Raw genomic sequence first — 23687 nt, 5'->3', positions numbered from 1 at the left:
CCCAGCCACCTCGTGGGCCGGGCCTGGGTGTGCCAGGCAGGCATCCAGCGTTAGTGTGGCGGCGGGAACGAGCGTCCTCGGCTCCTCTCTCCTACCTGAAAGGAAATCAGCGGGCGGCCGGCCCATCAGCTGCTGTGAGAGGAGGTACGAGGCGGGCACCGTATCTAATCTACACCAGGGCTTTATCAGCTTGAGTTAGTGGCTGAAGTTCTACAAGTTGTACAAATTCAGAAAGCAGAGCCGAGACTCTCCACTGCCGACTCCAGGCCGAGGCTGCGCTGCTGGACGCTGGGGGGGCTGAGGTCCAGGGGCCCCAGGGTGGGCCCAGGACAGCAGCAGTGGCATCGGACACTGTGACGTCACTGCTGCCACTGGGACAAGACGACATTCACAGGAGAGACACTGTGTAGGACTTCCCGACCCCACACACTGCGAGAGATTGTTTTGCCTCAGCTAATGGATTTCTGAATAAATGAAGTGAGACACGATGCTACTACGGTTACGTACGTCCTGGTCCCCAAGGCGCCCAGCCCTCATTTGATTTCACTTGTCCGTCCAAGCGGCCTGATTCTTCCTCTGCACCCGAGGCTGCAGCTCGTGCCAAGGTCCCACTCACTTGCCAGTCATGGATCCAAAAACGGAGTGGAACCTGAAGGCCCGCCAGTTCCCCCCCCAGGCGTGGATCCGTCCAGCTGCATTCCTGCAGCACGCCCGAGGCTGCCCGGTGCGATCGAGGCGGCAGAACAACTTACAGAGCAGTGGGCCCCTTCTGAACTGGACGTCACACTTCCCAGACAGACAGGACAACTCCTACCTATCTTGGCATGAGTAACACACGTAGAACATACCAGCAGACAATGGTGGGCAAGTTCAGTCGGTTGATAAGGTGGAGATGCTCTATACAGCTTCTTAATTTAGGTTAAATGGCAGTTACATCATGCTTATTCACCTCACTACCCCCCACAGTTCCTGGGAGATTTCAGGACAAAAGCTAGAGAGAAGCAAGCAAAATAGAGAATCCTAAAAATATGTCCTTCTCTTGTTGACCTTTTCATAAACCTGCCCCAGAAAAGGTTAGAGGAAAAGGCTCTATAAATATATGAAAAGTTGTCCTTTTTTCCCTAGGCCAGTCACGAAATAGCCTTCATACCATATGCACCAAAGAGATGGAAGATTTAGGATCCAGCAAAGACCCTTGTGGTTTTCTCTGGGATGCTTGGGCCTGAAGACAGGCTTTTCTTTGAAAGGTTTCAACGCCAAGGAACAAAAAAAAGAACATTCTTGGAAACTCTTTTTAAAATAACCAAGTTGTTTCCAGAATTAACACAATACCTGATGTTCCCACTACTTTAAAGTAGTTTGGAATAGGCCCATTCTCATCATTTCAGTACTATTTTGATTTCTCCCACCTTGAAGATACAGTCTGCATTCCCACTTAACAGAAAGCAAGACTGATTTTTTAAATTATTGAGAAGGTAAAAATGACATGAGAAACCATTGCTAGGTAGTAACATAACATATTACATAATACATGTAATTCTTGCCCTTAAAGATGACAAATTCTAAAAGAAAATTCAAGGAGTGTATAGATTTAAAAACTTTATAGTAGTGGGGGTTAACAATTCTGAAACTACATTATGAGTATTCTAAGGGTGACCAAGTAAAGATACTGTGAATAATGAGAGGTAGGTTTCTCCCAGTTGGAGAAGAGAGTTACAACTATGGAAACGGGGAGGCTTGCATGAACCCCGCAGTGTGGAACTGGAATCAGACGCATCAGTAAGAACTTGTGGTATTAAAGACGTGCACAGATAGGGATAGAGATAACCAGAAATATATATAGAGAAAGAAGTACACACAGAGGAAGAGAGAGGAATAGCACTTGATAGGCAGAGAGAGAGACAGAGAGACAGAGAGAGAGAGAGAGAGAGAGGAGTGTACACATGCACATATTTGTTTCCATGCTCTGTCCACTGAGAGGGCCTAGACACAATGATAAACCACAGGCAACGGGCACGCTGAGTTCCCCGATCTTGGTTTCTAAACACAATTCTCCACTAGAAGGAAGTGGGCTCCTTGATAAAAATGGCTTTCCAAGCTTGGAACCAGGAACACACTAGATGAGCCTGTGTGTTCTTACTGGGCCAGCAAAGAAGTGCCCAAGAGTGAGGGGGACATTGCAAAAACGGCCCAGAAGTGATCTCTCTGGAAGGGGTTCCTACTGGCCACAGCAGGGGCTTTTTGAGCAACAAAATAAATGGGCTTAGTCATGATTAATCCAGAGAAGAAGAATGTATGAGTCCACATTGACATACATCAATGAATAAATAATGAAGAGAAACAGCTTTACAGAAGAATTCCAAATATTCACATGGAAGGAATGTCAGAATTAGAAAACACCATCTGTACCACCAGTGTAATAACGACGTAGGTAAGAATCGCCAAAGGACGCTAAAACTGGGAGGTGAACGTGTGACGAGAAGCAGACTTTATGGAGTCTCAAAGTCTCTCTGCGTCTTTCCAATAATGGGGGAAAATAGTGACGTCACAATAAAAAACAAGAGCGTTACCACCTTACCAAGTCATCAAATTTAACATTCCCAGTGATGGGAAAACTCTGTGCCTCCTGATGTGACACCCTGAGGACACCACAGGTGAGGACACCACAGCTCCGGTGCCTTCCTGCTGTAAATGAGTAAGTGGAACCGAATCCTAAGGAAACATCAGACAGACTCAAACTGAGGGACATGGTACAAAACACCTCCCTACTTGTACTCTTCAAAAATGTCAAGATCATGAGGGCAGGGAAAGACTGAGGAGCTGTTGCAGAGTAAAGGTGAGGAAAGAGAAATGGCAATGCAATGCAATGCAATTGTGGATTGGATTCTGGACTAGGAAAATATTATTTGTATGATAAAAGCCATTGATGGGAAATGATAAAATGTGAATGTCTATAGATTACATAATGAGATGTCAATATTACATTTCTGATTTTGGTAATTATATTGTGGCTTTGTCCAGTTTTCAGTACTTGGTAAAGTACCTGGAGGCAAAGGGCATCACATCCTCAACTTACACTCAAAAGGTTCAGGATAAAAATGTGCACGTGTGTGCTTCTGGGCATCTGTGTGCGTGTGTGTGCATGTGTGTGCATGTGTGTACATGTGTATGTGCATGTGTGTGCATGTACATGTATATGGAGAGAGACTGATAAAGCAAATGTAATAAAATGTGAACATCGGGGTGAATAATATATGGAAAATTTCTACTATTTTTGTAAGTCTAAAGTTATTGCAAAAGAAAAACATTAATAACTTTAAACTTGGCTTTTGTCCACAGAAATCGGGAGAATTACTCCTTCAGTTTTCATGAGATGCTTATGACAAACCAAAATAATTTATTCTAACAATAACTCATCATGACAAATAATAAATCATAATAAACCCTTGCTAGCAACTATAAATCAGATTAAAGAAAAACACCTGTTGTCCGTCCTTCGCCCTTCCTCTCTTCCAGTTATGTTTAAAACAAGGAAACCTGAGCGGTAAGAACGAGCTCGGGGGCAGCAATGCATAGTGGGAAGTGTCCTTATAATTCCAGCTCAGAAAGTTGTGCCACACTAGTTACATCCCCAAATCCCGCTGAGCCACATTTCATCACCTGAGAAGTGAAGGGGTTCCATCGGATTATCTCTGTGGTCTAATATAATCCTAACATCATAAGAATCTAGAAATTAATTTTGTAATAAAAATACTGCTGGCTTTGCAATTTCACAGTGAAATATAGATTTCACTAAAATCAAAAGGAACAACAAAGCAGACAATAAGTACTCATTAACGACCTACTCTAATTCTTCCCTCCTCATCAGACCCAGAAATGTGCGGCCACTCAGTTATTCCTCATAATCAGGAAAACAAAATTTCCATGTGCTTTTGAATTTCTGTAGCTTACCCAGCTTCACAAATAAGCACATCCTAACATCTTGATGATCGCACTGCAGGTGTGTAAACATGGCACTTCCATCCCCAAAGCTATAACATCTTTTAAAATACAGTATGTGCAACGAGATAATAAGTAAACGGATTTTTTTGCTACTATTTTAGAGAAACTTCAGTGGTACACTAAACACAATTAATATCCACATTAAATATTACTAACTGTTATTCACCTGGTTTGAATATATAAAATCAGATAACTTAATTGTCATGGTTGCATTGCTAATGCTCTCTTGTGTCATATTTTTAGGTTTAGATTCATCGTTATTAAAACATCGTTATTAAAACTGCTGTGACACTGTGATTGTTTAAGTAATAAAAAAAGCACAACATATAAAGCAAACTTTTTTTTTTGTGGTGGCAACTCACCTGAGAGCTCCTGCCGCAGTTAGCATCTCCTGAAACGATCACAATCTGATTCTGAAGCAGATTCTCCATAAAGGAGTATTTTTCTTTCCATATTGGAAGAGCTTCTCGTTCCTTCAGAAGTTTATAATAACGTGATGAATATGGCAACCCGTCAAAAGGGTTCAGCTCCAAATCCTCACAGGCCAAAATGCCCTCCTCATCCCCATCACTGGAATCCAGAGACTCGGGAAAGTAGCGTTTTTCCGAGGAGGAGTTTGGACAGTCCAGTTCTTCTCCTTCCATCTTGTCCAAGAGCGAGCTCAAGCAGCGGGCATCCCACAGTGAAGTTTCTCCTGCAACAAGCCACTGCCCGCAGCTGGGGAGAGCACTCAGACACACTCAGATGTCCCGGTCTCAAAGGCTTCAGTTCAAGGCTTTAGTAAGTAAGTTGAATTTCTCAAATCCTATCTGTTCTTTGCCGCGTTCCCCACTCACTGGGCTGGCTCACTTCAGTAACCTTCAGCACGTGGAATGACTGTCACTAAACCATGCTGAAAACAAACCAAAAAGGAAAGTCAGGTACACACACAAGATGTTCACAAGAAAAGGGCATCGGCGTTCAAAGCAACAGCATTATTTTTTCTGTTGGCTGGTTACTGTCTGTCATTTCCGCTGCCGGCTTAAAAGACCAGGCATCAGTTAGGCTAGCTTGTACGGTAGGGTCAGCTGCAATTTTTCTCCTGTGCAGTTTAGAAAGTGATTCCACACTGGACCATTGCTCTCTGCCTGACCTCTGTCACAGGGCCCCGAACCTGGACTGACAGTGAACAGAAAGCTACGGGGCAGTGCGACTGCCAGGCTCAATCATGCGGCCACTAATCCCATTACAAAAGAGACACTGGGAATGTCTGGTGACTGCTCCCCTAAGAGTGGCTACAAGAGTGTCTATTGTTACTTTTTGAAATTAAGAAATCCTCTAGTTTAAAGAAAAATGTTTTTTTTTAAAACTTCATTTTACATTTGCTTGTTTGTGCCAGTTTACAAAGTCAAATGAGGGAAGTGAATTCATTATTCTTTTCCATCTGAGGTTATGGGTAGCGTTTACTAATAAGGTCTTTGGTTTGTTTAATAAGACAGAAATCTCAAGCCTATTTCTTGAGATTCCAGCGTCTTGAGCCCAACACGTCATATTCAAGAGGCAACAAAAGACAACATTTAATTTAAACAAAGAAGAGAAATTACCTAAGTAAGGGCTAAATTTACCCCAGTAACTTATTCCCTATATGTCAGGTAAGAGGGTCCTTTCTCTTACAATCGCTAGTGATTTTTAAAAAAATCTAATCAGTATTGCTGGAAATAAGCCCCTTTTCATATTAGCCACGTGAAAACTAAAAAGACAGAAAAACTCAAGTAAAAAGGAACAAATCACAAAATACAGTTGATGCTATTTTGTCACTCTTTTCATGGCACCCCATTATGGTAACTATTGCTTTGGATGGTTGGTTAGTGGGCTCAAAGAGCTAGCTAGCTGCTAACTATGAGTAACAGGAAAAGCTGCCCATTGGTCCAGCCAGTCTCCAGGGAAACACTTGCTGAGTGCCGCCTCAGGGCTCGAATGAATAAACTAGGGGCTCGACACACACACACAGGGGTACTTGGAGGGCAGGAACAACCGCAGGACCGGACTTTTAAAACCGCACACAGAAATTGGCCAGAAAAGGGAGAAATTAATAACTGGAGGGGGAAAGGATGATTTAGCTCTGCGAAGGTAGAACTCTTCAGAATTCATTTTGAAAGCCACTGTTTCCAAATCAAAATGGAATTTTAACGGTCGATAACACCAATGTAATAGGGCTTCACCTCCCAACTCTTCGATTGCCTCTATAGGTGAGACTGGATCCACAGAAGAGCTCCAAGGAACCCAGTAATGTGAGATCACTGGACAAGCTCACTTTGAAAAGGTATGCAAAAATCAGAAAATCCTGCTTAAGAGAAGTTAACATTTAGTTTTACATTTTTATTTTGTTCTGATGAGAACGAATCCTTTACAGAGATTCTCATCCTACATGCAAATTAAATTGCTATTATCCTTAGGTACTATTTCTGAACTGCTTTGCCTTTAAACAAAGACAGCATAGCTCTTATTTTTACCAATTATACGCCTTTGCAATGTTTCTACTAATTTTATAATGCTCCCTAAAAGTGTAATAATCTTGTCATTAAAGTAAAATCTATAACGTATTGACTATTTTGAACCCTCGGGGAACAGTTCATTTTTCTTAGTCATCTTTCTAGAGATCCAAGGCTCGCCTGGTCCCTTTGTAACATAACACACACAATGTACCACCCACATCAATGTTATGGGGGAACCGGAAAGGGCCACAGAGTCCTCGTCACTGCTCCCACGGAACCGGGACATCTATTCCTCTCCCCTTGAGTCTCAGCTGGCCCTGTGACTCGCAAAGACCAAAAGAATGCAGTAAAGTGATGCTGAACCATTTCCAAGTTACTCACATGCTTGAAACACCCCCCTGGGAACCAGCTGTCATCCTCTGAGATGCCCAAGCCACGTGGAGAGGCCACTGGGAAGAGACCTACTTAAACCGACTACACTCACAATATTTTTCTTCATGGCTCAGGCTCATCATCAGTTCCTATAAAATAATGATGTTCTTAGATTTCCCCCAAGTGTCCGGGGTCAAAGGCCAGACTGCTGCCTCAGAGCCTGCTTTCCTCCGGGCACAGTACCCACGTCACACTCGATCCCTTCAGAAGTTACAGTGTAGAAAAGAACAGAGCTGCAGAGTCAGGGGCCGGCATGCATCATGGGTGCTCCGGGACACCCCTCATCTTTGGGCCGCATGTAAAGAACCAACATTGGGGAACAACATCCTTCCAGATGGAAAACTACTGAACCCTCTGTACTACTTACTCTCTTTCTCCATTTTTCAGTCTCTCTACCTAGACTGCGATTTGAGCTCTAACCTCTTTGGTAATTTTTATAGTCTAAACCCAAATACAGGACGCTCAGTTAGCAATTAGAGGCTGATCAGATAATGAATGAATCATTTTCTGTTCGTTAGGGATTTTATGCTTCTAAGGCTAGTGTCTGTGTTTTATTATAGGTGTTACTCATAATCTAATAGGTTTTCTCTGCCCTCAACTTTTCTCATCCTAGATGCCAATATTTTCTGATCCTCCAATATTTACTTTTCAACCAAGACTTGAGTGCATACGAAGTGTCTGCATGTGAACATGCTGCTGACACAGTTTGAACATGAAGGTCGGTTCCTGTCCTCGAGGAGCTGACAGTCCAGCTGAGGCTGACGCTGCGATTGGAAACAGACACGCAAAGACTCTTAGTCGGACAGCCCAGTAACTAGAAGAAGGGAAATGTAGCTGGTACATCGTAGGTAGAGAGACTCGGGTACAAGCTGCACTCACAGATGAGACAGGGGCCAGGTCACAGAGGACTTGATGGACCCTGGTAAAGAGACTGTATTACATTGTAAGTGCCCCGGGTTGAACTCACCCAGGCATTTCTTGATCAAATTTTTTATTTTTTACTCTTTATTTTCTTAACAATTCTTCTCTTAAATTTGATATGTTACTCTATTTTAAAATATTATCTATAATCTTTCCAACACCCACCCTCAATTTTCTAAAGTCATTAGTGAGAGCAAGGTCTAGGAGAGCTGATGACAGTTTAAGGCAAATGGAAGAATGGAGCAGACAGGGCTTACGAGCAGGCTTGCCAAGTAGGGCAGTACGTGAAACCAATGAATCATTTCTGTACAAAAAAAGCCTAAGAAATATGAAAAACTAACATTTCTTGTCTTGAGCATTTTAAATTATTTCCCCCTATGTCTATGAAGATAGTCTGTTCTATGCTCTGATTCACAGCCAATCCTTTTCCATCTCTATTCTTTAGGAAAAGCGTTGGGGAGGGGGGAATGGGACACACACACACAACCTTGTATTTTAAAAAATTATTCTTTTTATATGACTCCCAAATTTGTTTTGACACCATCTATTTGACTAATGCATTTTTTTCTTGAAGAATCAGTGCGAATTTTTCTTGAAACTTTACAAATGTTTTAGTATCTATTTAATGTCTCTTCATATTCTGCACTGCAATACATTATTTATTATTCAAATGTCTGCAGACAGGATCAAATAAAGAATCAGTAATTTAAAAAAAAAAAACACCTAAGGATGAAACTTCTATAATGCTAATTTTTAAAAGTTGTATTTTTGTCATTTTATCTAAAACCTCAGGTATCCCCTAGTGTCGCAGATTTCTGAATCTCCCAGGAGAAACACTACCTTGATAAAGCCAACTCTGATCTCCATCATGACAGTACAGATGCTGGGAAAAAAGGTATTAATTCTTTCCTTTTTGGGAGCAGCTTAGCAAAAGGAGACATCTCTCTACACGGAAGCTGTGGAATCAAGCTGTCCGACCCTCACTTCCGGTACTCGACACATTCACTCAGATTTTCCCTTTTTGTCTTCTCCCTCCAGGCTTACGGTAGACTTCCTCAAGTCAAGATCCCCTTTCAGAGCCATCTTTGCAACTTCTACCAAATGAGATATGGGGCTGTGCACAGACGGTGTGGTCAGTAAATATTTGCTGAACTATTAAACATAGCAGAGAGAAGGTTAATGAAGCATTTCAAGTGAATGATAACTGTGTTCAGGATAAAGGGCTATTATTTTTTTGAGAACGGGATCATTGGTCCAATACTCCATGCCAACTCTATTCCAAGTACTTGTTTGTGGCAAGATGAGGAGCTTGCACACGAACGTAAGTGCACTCACTGCTTCCTTCATTGCAGAAGCCTTGCTGTAAAAAACATCAGCTGACCTAAACAATGATTGGTGCCATAGTCTATTTCCATTCTGGCACAAGTGCCTTATCTCACTGCAAACCAGGAACAGCCCGTGTGTGCGTTGGTGCAGGTCTGCAGACCCCTCTCAGAGAAGCGTGCGTCTACACCACTAGTCATGCTGGGTTAACAGGAATGAGAACAGCAACGATAATGGAAATTCTACCATGGAGCCTTTCCAGAGTGCTCACGACATGCCAGACGCTAGCAGTACGTAAGCACTTTACGTGGATCACCTCCTTAAAGTTTTAAGGACCCCATGAGGCTTTACTTTATTATTTCCGTTTTTCAAAGGAGGGCCTTTCAGCCTTCAGCGGTTTCGTTGGCTCACCCAGCGTCTAGCAGCTGAGCAGGGGCAGAGCAGGTGCTCCAAGTCCGGCGCTCTGTTCTCAGCTTCACCCCGAGGGCACAGTGTACGCTCAACCACACCCTAGGCCGAGTCCTGCCTACACCAGCGAGCTCGTGTCACAACACTGTGGGCCGAAGAAACAAGTCAGGAACGGTGGTCTGGAAGAAATACCATGCAACAGCTAACGTGTGGTTCTTGTATGGAAGGAAAAACATGGAAACACTTTGAAAAGGTGGTTGTAATCACCTACATGGAGCTGGTCAAATACTTAACATGTAAACTTGATCTCCCAGGCATGGTATACGTACTTTAATTGAAACGATGGACTTATCATTACTGAGACTTTTCACTTCTACAAAGTGACCTTTTTTTTTGACTTTGTTTTAATTGGCTCAGAGCTCCCAAAAACACCTTATTTGGTTTCTAATATCTACTTAAAACCTTTCTTGAACAGCTAAGGTGAAAATTCAGAATTTATTTTTAAAATCTTATTTCTAGATCTCTAACAAGTTGACTTTTTTTTAAAGTAAATCAAATTAATGGGCTTTTAAAAACGCACTCAAATAAAAAAATTCACTTTTAAGTCAATATTGGTTCATACCAAATACAGCTTGACTAACCAACTAATTTTTTAAAAGAATCCTACATTCTACAGGTAATTAAAAAGTTTTAGACTTATATAGAAAGACGTTGCAAGCTCAATAAATGCTATGTATCATAATGATTTACCACTCCCCACATAAAAATTTATAAATCAAGGGTTTTGCTAGAGTTTCGAATGACTGGGCCACACTCAGTGCTCTGATTATTTCTCTTTACTGAATAATATTCTAAAAATTAACATCTGAGTAAAAGCAGAGTTAATGAAGTGTGGTAAAATATTAATTTGGCTTATTTATGCAGTCTAGCTACCCTGTTTCCCTGAAAATAAGACCTACCTGGACAATCAGCTCTAATGCGTCTTTTGGAGCAAAAATGAATATAAGACCTGGTCTGATATTATAGTAAAATAAGACCGGGTCTTATATTAATTTTCGCTCCAAAAGCCACATTAGCGCTGATTGTCCAGCTAGGTCTTATTTTCGGGGAATCACGATAGGTATCTGAGCAAATGGGTGAGATCCAATAAAAGCTGAACCTAAGTTCTCTCTGCTCCAGCCTCAGTGAACTGCTAGGAAGAGCTGTTCTCACCCGTCGTGCCTTTGCCTGGGCTGCCCCTCTGCCTAGGAAGCCCTCTTGCCCTCACACTTAGTCCACCTGGTCATTTCCTATTCCCCCGAATAGCAACCCCAGGACCCAGGAAGCACCTAACAGCTGCTCAGTCAAGATATGCTGTATGCCTGAATCAATCACAACACTTTACATTTAACTTCTTTACAACAAACAACACATTTTTATTCATATCTCTAATCACTTTTCATTTATTTTGACTCTCACAACTCGACTATTAGACAACTGCTGCAAGTTTTCTTATCCCCAGTTACCAGTGAGGAAACAATAAATAGCTTCTGACTTTCCCAAGGTGGCAGAGCTAGAAAGTAATTCCATCATCCCTGACCAAAGGCTTGTCCTCTTTCTGTTATTATCCTACTTAAATTATCAGGTATATACTGAAAACTCACGAGCAACTAAAAGGAATATAGAACAAACCTAAATCATGGGCTTAGCTCCTAAAATGTTTAAGCAGAAGCACAAGACCCAAACACAAAAAATGAGAGAAACTCTACAAGAAAGTTTAGTAGTAGACTAAGGACCAAAGTGTGCCCTCAGGAGGAGAGACAAGTGCACGCCAGTGGGCATGAGCCTAATTCTGGAAGACTTTCCAGAAAGGGTGGTGGGCAGCAGGGTCCTACAGCCCAATTAGTGCATGAACGAGTAAAAGGCCTGGTACACAGGCATTCCTTGAATCCAACAATTTGAGTGCAAACTATGACAGGTCTGGAGAACAAAAAGGAAACACAGCAAAAATGAACATTTAATGGCTTTCAACATTGGACTCAACTCCTTAGGAGTTTCAGAAAGTAACAGAAAAAGAGAAAAAAGTATCCTCACTCTGGTAAAACAAAACCCCAAAGTCCAAAACCAAAAATGAAAATTTCCTCCAACATGTGATACTGAGGTTAGAAAACAGAAAGAACACATTCATTTGCTTTTTCTATTAATTATCCAACTTGCATTAAATAATATTAACTTCCTACTAGAGTTATTTTTAACACTTCGAATTGTAACATGGTCAAGAGATTTAAATTAGAAAAAGAAAGGCTGTATGTGTCTCTCCATTGCTACCTTGTTATTCCCTGGTGACAGTGCTGTGGTTGGTGACATTTAGTGAAGCATCAGCGAAGTAAGCAATAATGTAACTATTCTATCCAGTAATGACCTTGGGAACTTTTTTAGAAGTCAAGACTTGGTTTTTCACTTGATAACCAATAACATCCTGAGCCTGCCAGTGAAAAAGAAATAGAAAACACAATGGTAGCAAAAGAGAAAACCAGTGCCTCTACCATTCATCTCATCCCCTATGCTTTTAGCAACTTTCTAACCTCAGGATACTTCCTCCAATAAAAAAGCATATCCCTTTATCTAAAGCAATTTCTCTAAAGCTCTTCTCTAAAGCTCTTCATTCAACAGACATTTAAACAAGTACTACATTGTACTGGGTGCCATAGGGAGAAAGAAACTGCATATTTATTGCCCCTGCTTCAGACAGGAGTGCCTTTCCGTCCCCCATTTCCACCTCCCAACCAGTCGTTTCTTCCATGCATACACTATCCCCTAAAATCAAATGTTTCTTTTCACAATTGCCAAAGGTATCTATTACCTAAAATTTCAATGCAATACTTCCTCAATGTCAATTTCATAGCTACTGATAAAATCATTCCTTCATACCACCATAAAGTACTTCATTAACACATAGCTCCACTTTTCCAACCTTAAAATCTGCTGGCAACTACCAATTTTTTGAGTCCTTGTTACTTTAGCATGGAGTTCTGCAATGTTGTTTCTTTCTTTGTCTTATTTTTAAATGCAAATGTCTAATCCTTTTCAGTTTGGGAAAGTGAAACCCCACCTCTTTTTGTGTGAATGCCAGGTTTTCATCACTATCTTGTCGTTTTTAATACTACTAATGAGCATCACTCTGTTTCTTGGATGAGAAGACCAATTCATGATTTTGCTAATGATATGAATACCAGAGTTTGAAAAGGTACTACAGAAATACTCTTGATGTTAGAGGCTTTCTCTCTAAAAATTCATCCGGTCTATACATTTCAGGAACAGTTGGTTAAGGTACCATGAAGTGTTTCCTTTCCAAACTGAATTTATCATTTTAATATTTTAGCTTAGGAATTATGGGTTCTGTATATGTTGACACTGCTTGTCAAGACCCACACATGAAGCTTCTTGCTTTGACAATTAATCTGAAAAATTCATACTCTGAGAGGGGAAGGCCCAATTTGGTGGAATATAATAAATGTCAGTTTCCAACATAGACTATGTGCTTCTCAGGTTCAATCAACGTCTGAATGATTCTCTGAGAAAAGTAATTGTTTTTGGTGTCCTTTTGTCATCTACAGAGTGGAAATCTGTCTAGTGCAAAAGAATGAGTTATCAGGTACATGACCCAAAAAGGGTTCTTCTTTCCATTTCCTTTAAGCACTGCCTAGCACAGCGGCAGGAATTGTCAGAGAACACAATCTCCAGATGGGAGCAACCAAGTCAGTCGTGAACTTGCCCTCCCATCTGCACTTTCATCCTCAACTGTTTCCTTCTCTCTCCTCCACGTTTCTCTCCTCCTTAGGGTTCCTTTTTGCTTAGCCTATGACACTCCTGATTGTTTGATGTTTTTACCACCTACCAGATAAAAATCCCTTGCGATCCTCACAGCTTCCTCAAAGCACGACCTGCAACATTGTTTTAAAAACCAATATTACGGAAGACCATGGCGTAGGATAATGCTACATTTGTTAAACAGCCCCACAAAGTTTTGGTAGAAAACATACGGGCAGATTCCGTCCCTCAACGGAGAACCCCGAGGATTGAAACAAAACAGACACAAAAAACCTAACCCGACCGGCGAGCTCCGACCCGGGCCCACGGCCTGAAACGTGACACTTGGGGATGACAGTGCAATGCCAGGCAAAGGAATTCTCCCGGCTTCCATGATTCAGGAGACACATCTGGCCCAGGGCTGGCGGCAGAAGAGGCTGCGATTTGCTCGGTGCTCCCCGTCCCTGGGGCCCGGTGACCCCCTGCCAGGCCCCGGCCGCCGGGGGAGCCCCGCTCGGAGGCGGGTGCGCGGGGGTTCGCTCCTCCGGCTCGGACGCGGGCTCGGGAGGCAGCGGCGGGGAGGCCGCCCCCGCCGGGAGCACCTCGGAGCCGGGGCGGGTGGTCCGGGCCGACGGGCGGTACCGGGCCGCGGGGCTGCGGGGGGCCGCAACAGGTGGCCAGGGCCGCCCCCCCCCGGCCCTCCGGCCCCCGGGCCGGGCCTTTACCTGCAGCGGCGGCTCCCGAGTCCGGGGAGGGAGGCTCAGGCCCGCCGCCCTTCCCCGCCGTGCAGGCCGAGCTCGCTGGACACACGACAGACGGACCGATGGACGCCTCGGACGGCGACGGGGGGCCCGCAGGTCCCCGCCCGCCCCGAAGGCCGGGGCACAGGCTGCACCGGGAGCACCAGCGCCACCGGGAGGCGCGGCCCCGGGATCGGGCCTCCGGGGCACAGTCTTCAGCCAGCGACCCGGCCGCCACCCTCACTGGGTCCCCCGGCGACGCGCGGGCCCTCGCGCTCGCCGCTTCCTCGCGGCGTCTGGTCCCTCCGGGTCGCCGTCCTCCTAGCCCCGCCTCCCCGCCCCGGTTGTCAGGACAACCCGAGCGACGCCGGCCCGCGGGAGAGGCGTTGGGAGGCGCGGAGGCGGCGCGGGGCTGAGGCCGCGGCCCGGGAGCCGCTGCGCATGGAGCTGCCGAGTAAGGGCCGGGCGGGCGGCGGGGGGGGCGGGGGGGCTCCCGACCCGGGCGGCCGCGCTCACGCCCTGGACCCGAAACTGCGGCCCCCCCCGCGCTTTCCTGTCCTGGGGGGCGGAGGGGCCCCGTCCTGCCGAGAGTGACGGGTCGGGCCGCGAGCGCGGACGGTGGCGCTGGGAGCACGCGGGCCGCGGGCGCGCGGAGGTGTGGCCGGGGGGGGGGGGTGCAGCGCCCCCAGGCTGCGCTGCCGGAAATGCCACTGAGCAGCGCCGCCCATCCCTGTCGTTGTCGTTGTGTTAGATACATTGTTCACTCACTGTAAGTTCTCATCCTGCGTCTAAAATGTAAGCACTTGCACGAGCAGCGAGGCTGGGTCTCGTGTCCACTAGAGACCCCGTCCTCTCCCCCGACCGTCTTCGATTTAAAACAGAGAGAGAGGGACAAAGGAGATTTTTCCAAGCGTATTTGATTCACTGCTAGAGGTTCTACGAGGTAGGACACGAAAACACTTTTTTTTTACAATTTCTTTTTTCTGTTTCCCACCTTGTTTGGCAAAAGGTATGCATTCTGGAGTTAGCAGGTCTAACACGAGTTCTATCTTGTTTTCAAATTTCTCTAGCGACATAGTGCTCGGCCCTTCTTTCCCAAGTTAATGTTTTATTGCCCCTTTTGCTCCTAAAAATAACTGTTTTCCATGGAGACCTACAAGATCTTAAATCTTTATGCAAAACCAAGTCCTGCCTTGCATAATTTCAGAAATGGAAGAACTCAGACCAAATGCATTCTCTGGGAGAAATGCTGGCTGTTTTTAAAAGGCTGTTCGTTTCCAACAAGAATATTTTAAAGACTTTAACTCATTTGCGGAGGAGAAAGCTTACAGGTTGTGAATTATACGTGGCTGAGTTGGTTTGCTACAGTGTCCTGCCATTTGCATGTGTTCTCTCCAGAGTCTACATTTTATCTCACCTATTGACAGAATTAACCGACCACAATACTAAAAATTTTGTCTCAAACGGATGCCAGGCTGTGCATGTTCTCTATTTAGAGAAGAAATGAATGGAAGTGAACTGTATATTTTTTAAAAACAGCAACTTTATTTCTTCAGGTTTATGTTATTGTTTAAATGTGTGAACTATAAATTTCAAATCCTTCAGCGCTCACTGTCTTTTTGCAATCACTCATTCCCAGCATCTATTATGTTCCAGACATTGTTCCAGGGCTTGGGGATTGACCAGTGAATGTGGCAGTGTTAATTTGGGCCAGCCCAGGAAAACTACTCTTACCCAGGAACTACTGAAGCCCCCCCTAGGATCTGAGACTGGGGGACAGGAGATGGCCAGATGGCTTCCGGCCGGAAGTAATACTAGGCCTGTAGAATGACCCAGAAAGGAATTCCAGGCAGAGGTCCTGAGACCTGAGCTGGCAGTGTGCGTTTGAGGCTCAGAGTAGAAAGATTAGTAATAAAGCTGAAGCTAAGAAGACTGGGGCAGAGGGGCGTTGAAAGAGAGAGAGAGAGAGAGAGAGAACGAGAGAGAGAGAGAGAGAGAGAGAGAGAGAGAGAGAGAGAGAGAGGGAGAGAGAGAGAGAGAGAGAGGGAGAGAACGCTGGAAGAGCCCACAGGAGCCAGATCATGGAGATTTTGTAAAACTAAGGCATTTATTACACATATAAATTACACATTTATCTCTCATCTCACTGGTTAAATAATTCAAATAATCACCATTTACTTTAGGAAATTCTTTCACAGTCTAATAATCACCATTTTGGATAAATAGTTACTAAATCATTTGCTGTTATTAACTATTTAAAGGACAAGAGTAAATGCTTTTTAAGGTCCCTTTTAACGTTAGAATTCATGTCCAACCAGATTTTACCTGAGATTCAAATTATTTCATTGTCTCAAAGATAGTGAGAACACTCGATATGTTACCCAGTATTAGATATATGTAACTACAATTATACTGTTATCAATATTATATTAAGAATATATTATACCAATATTATCTAACATTTTAAGCTTGGGATTTATGTGCTACCTTTTGTTATTGAGGGGTTTTAAATAGCATTTTACAATGTAGTTGAATATGGCATCAGTAAATTGAGTAAAAGGGAGGATCCTTCTTAATTGTTTTGAAGGATTAAACATATATCTAAAGACAACACCAAGGAACTACTAGAAATAACCCCCAAGACAGCTTTACCCATTCTGTTTCCACACACTTAGTTTTCTGTTACTTTTAGGAATGACCTTTATTAACTGAGTCATTAAAACCCAATCAACATAAACTCTCCAAACCCCACAGCTGGATCCTACTCTGGCAATAGGCTGAGGATGACAGGGGTTACCACTGTTTTATAGAGTAATAAGTCAGTGATCCAAGAAATGACTCCTCAGGGAAAGGGCAAATTAAATAAGTTCACAACCTTGCACTGTTTGGAGTGGTTTTAGCTCTTACACATTTACATCTTTAATTATTTTCTTACAGAACTAGCTACACTGTTGGAAAGATCACCCATGCATGAAATAACACGGACAATGTATATCGAATTCCTTGTTTAAAAAAAATATTGAAGTTCAATAGTACTATTTCTCTTCCCTAATTTCTTGGTGAGTGACAATACCAAGAGGTAGCTTTGGGGGTCTTTAGCCGTCCCGCCCCGTGATCTTCTTTTTCTTTAGCCCACCCAATCCCTCCAGGCAAACACAATCTGAATAAAAAAATGTGCATAAACCCTTTATAAAAAAAATAGGGGCCTAAGTTAGGTCACCCAGCAGTTTCCTGATAATACACCTCCCTTTTAATAGAAATACTAAGCTGAAATCTAAGGTGTTGCTATGACTAAGAGACTGAGGCATACACGTAAGGAGTGAAAAGTTCTTTTCCCAAACCTGCTTTTCCACTGGTCTTCCCCATCTTAGAGAAGGATTTTGCCATCTTCCCAATTATCCAGTCAGAAATCTGAGTCATCCTTTGCTCTTTCACTCCCCACCTGTCCCACCCACTCCACCCACCAGTACGCCTGTTTATTGCACCTTCAAATACACCTACTGTAGTCACTGGTACTCCAAGCCAGTGTCTTACATAAAACACGATTAGAAGCTCTATTCTGCGTTTCCTCCTGCCCCCACCTGCGCTCCACATAGAAGCCAGAGAGTGACCTCATCAAAATACACATCAGGTCAGGTCTCTCTCCTGCCCAAAGTGCTCCAGAGTCGTTCTGGTCGAGCTGCCTCTCCAGACACATCCCGTGTGATCTTGGAGATGTTGTTATGCCTTGGGCACATCTGTCTGTTAGTCCCTTAAACATATCAAGCTCATTCAGGACGGTACAAGTTTTTCCCTCTGCCAGACATACTTTCCCTCCAGCGCTGGCGGGCCTGACTCAGTGTCCTATGGTCTTAGCTTCAGTGTCACCTCCTCACTGCGTCCTTCCTGGACTCCTACCATAGGTCATTCCTCTTGCGGGGGTTCTTCCTGTCTCTCCTTGTTTCTCTTCCTAGCCATAATCACAACTTGTGATTCTTTTGGTAGTTAACAGAATCTGTTCCCTCCACTGGGCTGTAAGGTGGGGGAAGAGGGTCCTGTCTGCCCCGTCTACCATGCTGTTCCCAGTGCCTGACGTGGGGTAAGCCCCGAACAAGCATTTATTGAACCGATGGCACCGCTGTTAACAGCTGGATGCCTCATCTAATTTGATTTCCTTAAGGGTATTGTGGTGTGCTTAAGGAAAGGAGCCATTTTGCTCTGCAACTGAAGGGGCTGTGTGGCAGCGACATGTGAAGGCAGTGCCTCTTACAGAGTAGGCTTCAGGTAAAGCTCGTTTAAATCAGACGCTTGTAGATGTCAGGTCGATTACACACATGGCAATCTGTGTACGAGCCTAAGTGAGACGTTTTAAGAATCTCATTCTATCCCAGAAAATAAAGGAAATAGGCAAGTAATCTTATTTGGGGGGGGGGGCAGAGTATTGCCAGATCATAGACCCGACCAAATGTGTACATTGCTATGGGGTACAAAGAGTAAGAAATTACTTAAACCCAGGGATGTTTTTAAAAGTCTGTGTAACAATTTTTCTCAAGTAGTCTTAGCCCCTAAAGAATATTAATTCTATCAATTAGGTTATAATTCAAAAATTATCATTAAGAAATAAATACTTACATAAATCAAATTTAAAACTTAAAAAAAAAAAAGCAATTCCAAGGCAATACCTTTTAAATAGTTGCAGTGTACAGTCCCCATCAAAACACTAAAATCTGCAGTCCTGATCTCTGCATGCCCAGCCAGCCACAGGAAGGGACAGCCGACCTGACGCTTGTAGCTGTGTCTCCCCGGAAGCTCACGTTCACCCCAGCGGCTCCCCTCCCAGACCAGGTCTATTCCTGATGACTGGGATTTTACCTTCTTGTGACCGGAAAAGGAAGCACTGCAACAACTTGCCTACCTGGGGGACCTGGCCGGCCACTCCCAGAACTGAAGGAGCCAACCCGATTACAGGAGGGGTTTATGCACACCAGCAGCATCCAGCAATGGCCCGAATGACTCATTCAGTACAGAAGGAAGTACCCATCATTAACAAGTAAACAACTCACCTCATGTTCTGTGCATTTCCATACTGCAGGGCAGGGGGGCCAGCCAGGCAAAACGGAGATGCTTGTCTTCCAGCCCCTGCTGCCTGCATTACGGGGGACGTTTCTCTCCTGGGAGGCATTCCTTTCTCTTAGGCCCCAGGTGCCAGTTCCTTTAGTTGTGCCCTGCCCCCTTCCACGCTGGCCCTGTCTTCCTGGGAAGGTCCTCTCATTCTCACACTTTCCCACTGCCTTTGTCTCTGTCTGGAGTGTGCTCACTGCCCATTCATCTGTCTGTCCTACAAACGTCCCTTGGACATCATTATCTCTTAGAAACTTTGCTGTGTTATGTTTACCCTTCGCCAACCTAAATCCGAGTTAATTTCTCCCTCCTGGGTACTGTACTCTAAGGGGCTCAGGACAGGCCTCCCAAAATGTGCCACTTTGGCATGTGGAGTATTTCGAGCTGAAGGCAATCGAGACCCTGCAGGCTCACAAGAAACTTTTATGTCCCCCTTAAAGAATTTAAATTAAGGGCCTTGCTCAGAATAAGAGTTACCACCGGAGATAACTTTTTAAGACCTATCTATAGGGCAGGCAAACATCTAATTACTAAACATCTGCTCTTCTTATCATCCTGCAGTGACCCTCCCCTCTGAAGCCCAGGACACCTTACCTCGTCCTTAGCTCAGAATATCATACGTACCTCATTTTCTCTTCCTGTCTCTGACCCTCTTATGTATATGGGGTCTCTGACTCATGGGTGGGGGTCTCATACGTATGTAGGTAATTTTGGCTATTTTCTCTTGTTAATCTGTTTCATGTCTATATAATTATTAGCCCAGCCAAAAGGACTTATTGTGTCTGAATGTTATTAACACTTATTGTTATGATATGTTGTAATGAATATATATCTATATGTCTAACTCTCCCATTAGAAGTTAACTTAAAATTGTTGACGTAAAAAATGTCCAAACCTGTAGAGGATTTTCCTTAAGAGTTTATTTGAGCCAAACTGATGACATACGCCAAGGAGCAAGGTCTCCAATGCTGTGGAGAATAACAATTGTGCAGCTTCTATGCATTTGAAATGCAGGAGGGAACTAAGGAAGATTGCATGAAGGTGGGAGAAGGCAAGGCGGGGATTGGATTCCAAGATTATGTGCTGCCTTAAGGGTGGTTATACCTTCGAGGGGTATTCCTTCTGGCATCTCAAAGGTGTGCTAACCAAGAACAGGGCTAACAGGGCTGGCTTAGAAACCTTTTCCCACAGAAGTTATATGCCTGGGGCATGACTACCCACTGCAACCTGCCCAGTTAGGAATTTACGATTTCTTACAGTACCCCCTTTCTTTGTCCATAAAATGGATGGAGGGCTTAAATGTAAGCCCCCAAACTGTAAAACTCCTAGACAAAAACAGGGAAAACTCCATGACTCTGGTCTTGGCAATGATTTTTGGATATGGTGCTGAAAGCATAAGCAACAAAAGCAAATATCAACAAGTGGGACCACACCAACCTAAAAAGCTTCTTTCTGTGCCGCAAAAAGAAACAATCAGCAAAATGAAAAGGCAACGTATAGAATGGGAGAAAATATTTATCTGACAAAGGGTTACTATCCAAAACATACAAGAAACTCATATAATTCAATAGCAAAAACCCAAATAATCCAAGTAAAAAGTGGACCAAGGATCTGAATAGACCTTTTCCCAAAGGAGATGTACAAATGGCCAGCAGGTACATGAAAAGGTGCTGAACATCACCGATCATCAGAAAAATGCAAATCAAAACCTCCATGAGACGTCAGCTCACACCTGTTAGTATGGCTGTTGTCAAAAGACAAGAGATAGCTGTTGGTGAGCATGTGGAGAAAAGGAAACTGTAAATTGGTTTAGCCACTGTGGAAAACAGTATGGCGTTTCCTCAAGAACTTAAAGATAGAATGACCAAGCGATCCAGCAATCCCACCGCTGGCTATACAGCTAAAGAAAATGAAAGTAGGGCGTGGAAGAGATAGCCGCTCCTCCATGTTCACCGCAGCACGATTCACAACAGCCAAGATACGGAAACAACCTGCGTGTCTGTCTGTGGATGAAGGGATACAAATGACGTGATGTAAACACAATGGAATATTACTCAGCCAGGAGAAAAGAAATCCTGCCATTGCAACATGGATGGACCTTGAGGACATTATGCTAAGGGACATAAGTCAGAGAAAGACTGACGTACTGTGTGATCTGTCTCAGTGTGGAATCCAAGCAAACCAAACTCATAGAAACAGAGGGTGGACAGGCGGTTGCTAGGGGCTGGGGTGGGGAAAAGGGGGAGATGTCCGTCGAAGGGTACAAACTTCTCGTTAGAAGAGGAGTAAATTCTGGGGACCAGTGTACGTGGTGACTAGTTAACAATACTGTGTTGTATTTTGGAAAGTTGCTGAGAAAGTAAATCTTCAGTGTTCTCACCACAAACACACAAGGTAATTATGTGAGGTGATGTTACCAACCTATCATGGTAATCATTTCAAAATATGTAAGTGTATCAAATCATCAGTTGCACACCTTAAACTTACACAACGCTATGTGTCAATTGTATCTTGATAAAGCTGGGCAAAGCCATGAGCTACCCGTTGTTTTCTTTCTTGAAGGTCCCTTGTAAGAAACCAGCTAACCCTATTATGCTAATTACTTTCACTACGGAGGTCTAAAATAGCCGTTGCTTGGTTATCCTGAGCCTAGCCTTGTACGGGATTTGATTATAGGTATCTGGTTTATATTTTAAGTAACTTTTTAGAAACCACTGTACACATAGACCACTGGGGGCCATTTGTGTATTCAGATTTAACCATGTTGGAAAAACAATCCCGATAACCGAGTACCAATTCAGAAAACTCATCCCAAATGTTCTGTTCTCTGGGTCCCACTTCTTTATTAATATTTGTATCGGGTTAATCAGAAAAGCAGAACCACTGTGAGTGATCTAGGATAAGAAAAATAAAATAAGGTCAAAGATAACTAATGGAATACTTTCTCCAGAGGAGCCCAATCTCTGCTCTCTTTTGGTTCATTTGGTGTAGGATGTGTTCGGGACAGCCCCCCACTTGGCTGGAGCAGACTCAGCCTTCTTGAATCTACTTTGATGTGCTATTTGGATGGCATTGTTCTCTTCTCTCTCTGTTCACTGGCTTCCTCTCCAGTCTGCCCACATTTTGGAATAAGGACAGCATTAGCTCCCAACAATATGTCATCAGTTTCAACTACCCAAGGAAAGACTGAATTTTCTTTCGTAATTCTAATTCCAAAATCCAAGGGAGGGGTTCTGATTAAATCAGCTGTGTCAGATACCCACCCCATGGAGGAAAGATGCAGGGGAGGCATGTCCACTACAGCTTCTGTTTAGGAAAAGCTGAAAGGACTGGTGAATGTCAGGGCGTTGTGCAATCAGGCGAGTGTGCAAAACCACAGCAGTTCCACTTTGGTCCAGCGGTTCTTCTGCTTGTTGCCGTGGTCCGTGGGAAGCAGGCCTGTCCTTCACTGACCCATCTTCTCAAAACTGTCACGACAGAAGCAGGGACTAACTTCACTGAGCTACTTCTGAGAAGTGGGGACCTCCTTTTTGTGACTCATCTGCTTGTCTTGCTTGAGGTGACAGAGATGAGTACTGAGCGTGACTGCAGCCAGGTCTTGCTGACCAAACTAAAAGTACCTCTTGTTGTTTTATGGAGAGCATTCCAAAACCAAAGACACTCAACATCTAAACCTAAATGTATTAATCAGGGTTCTTGCTTGCCCATTTCTCAGAGTCAAATGATCATAACCGTATTCTTTAGGAAATTCCTTGTACCTGTAGCTGCTTTCTTGCCCTCCAAGGTGAGATCACTATAAACTGAGCTTTAAGAAATCTTTTATCCAGAATAATATGGACAGTCTCACCAGACACGGTGAAATCGAAGAGACATGAAGTAGCCACAGAACTCTCACTTTATATGGTCTGTGAGAAGAACATAACTTGTAGTTCAGTTCACCATAGAATTCTAAGAATGAAGCTGACACAAGAATGAGAATGGTGGCATCATGACTTACAGCATGAGAAATATTCCCACACGCTACAGTGTTCTTTGAGCAGTGACCCTTCTTTCTTTCCTTCTTTCTTTTATTATTATTATATTAGTTTCAGGTGCACAAAACAATAGTGTGATTAGACATTTACACACCTCACAAAGTGATCACCCCAGCAGGTTTGCTACCATCTTATTACAGTGTGCTAAAAGCCACCTCCAGCTCTTTCCCCATTAAAAGCCAAATAGGACAAAATTCAGGACAAAACTTCCTGATTTATTTCAGGAATGAAGTTGAGAACAGCTTCGTTCAGTAACTGTGTGAGTCAAGTGAAATGCAGACTTTGAACATTTGGAATATTTCTGTCTCACGAAAGGTGATGCATCACCTGTCCTGATGGGATAAGAAATACAAAAGGTCTCCATGTGGGCTTCTGTGGCTCAGGTACTTGTAATGACAGTGTGTCATAGGGTTAGTTCTCCCCACTGGGAATTGTGAGGTGGGCTTTCCAAACATCAAAACCAG

General features: G+C 43.7%; 2 protein-coding genes across 2 annotated transcripts in view; one reads left to right on the top strand and one right to left on the bottom strand.

The window, feature by feature from the left end:
* The window catches only part of DHX32 (DEAH-box helicase 32 (putative)), a 39755-nt gene extending 25337 nt beyond the window's left edge, over positions 1-14418 (bottom strand). Inside the window, exons 1-2 of the mRNA XM_081074231.1 lie at positions 14075-14418; positions 4365-4894 (exon numbers count right to left, since the gene is read on the bottom strand). Of these exons, the coding sequence (XP_080930357.1) occupies positions 4365-4646 (282 nt within the window). The 5' untranslated portion in view covers positions 4647-4894; positions 14075-14418. The remainder of the gene's footprint in view (positions 1-4364; positions 4895-14074) is intronic.
* A 42-nt stretch (positions 14419-14460) lies between these two features.
* Positions 14461-23687, top strand: part of FANK1 (fibronectin type III and ankyrin repeat domains 1) — a 71482-nt gene continuing 62255 nt past the window's right edge. Inside the window, exon 1 of the mRNA XM_081074234.1 lies at positions 14461-14543. Within this exon, the coding sequence (XP_080930360.1) occupies positions 14531-14543 (13 nt within the window). The 5' untranslated portion in view covers positions 14461-14530. The remainder of the gene's footprint in view (positions 14544-23687) is intronic.

This window comes from Rhinolophus hipposideros (assembly GCF_964194185.1).
Source record: "Rhinolophus hipposideros genome assembly, chromosome: 15".
Classification (NCBI taxonomy): Eukaryota; Metazoa; Chordata; class Mammalia; order Chiroptera; family Rhinolophidae; genus Rhinolophus; species Rhinolophus hipposideros.
Note: the sequence above shows the minus strand (reverse complement) of the source record. Positions and strands in the feature narration are given on the sequence as shown.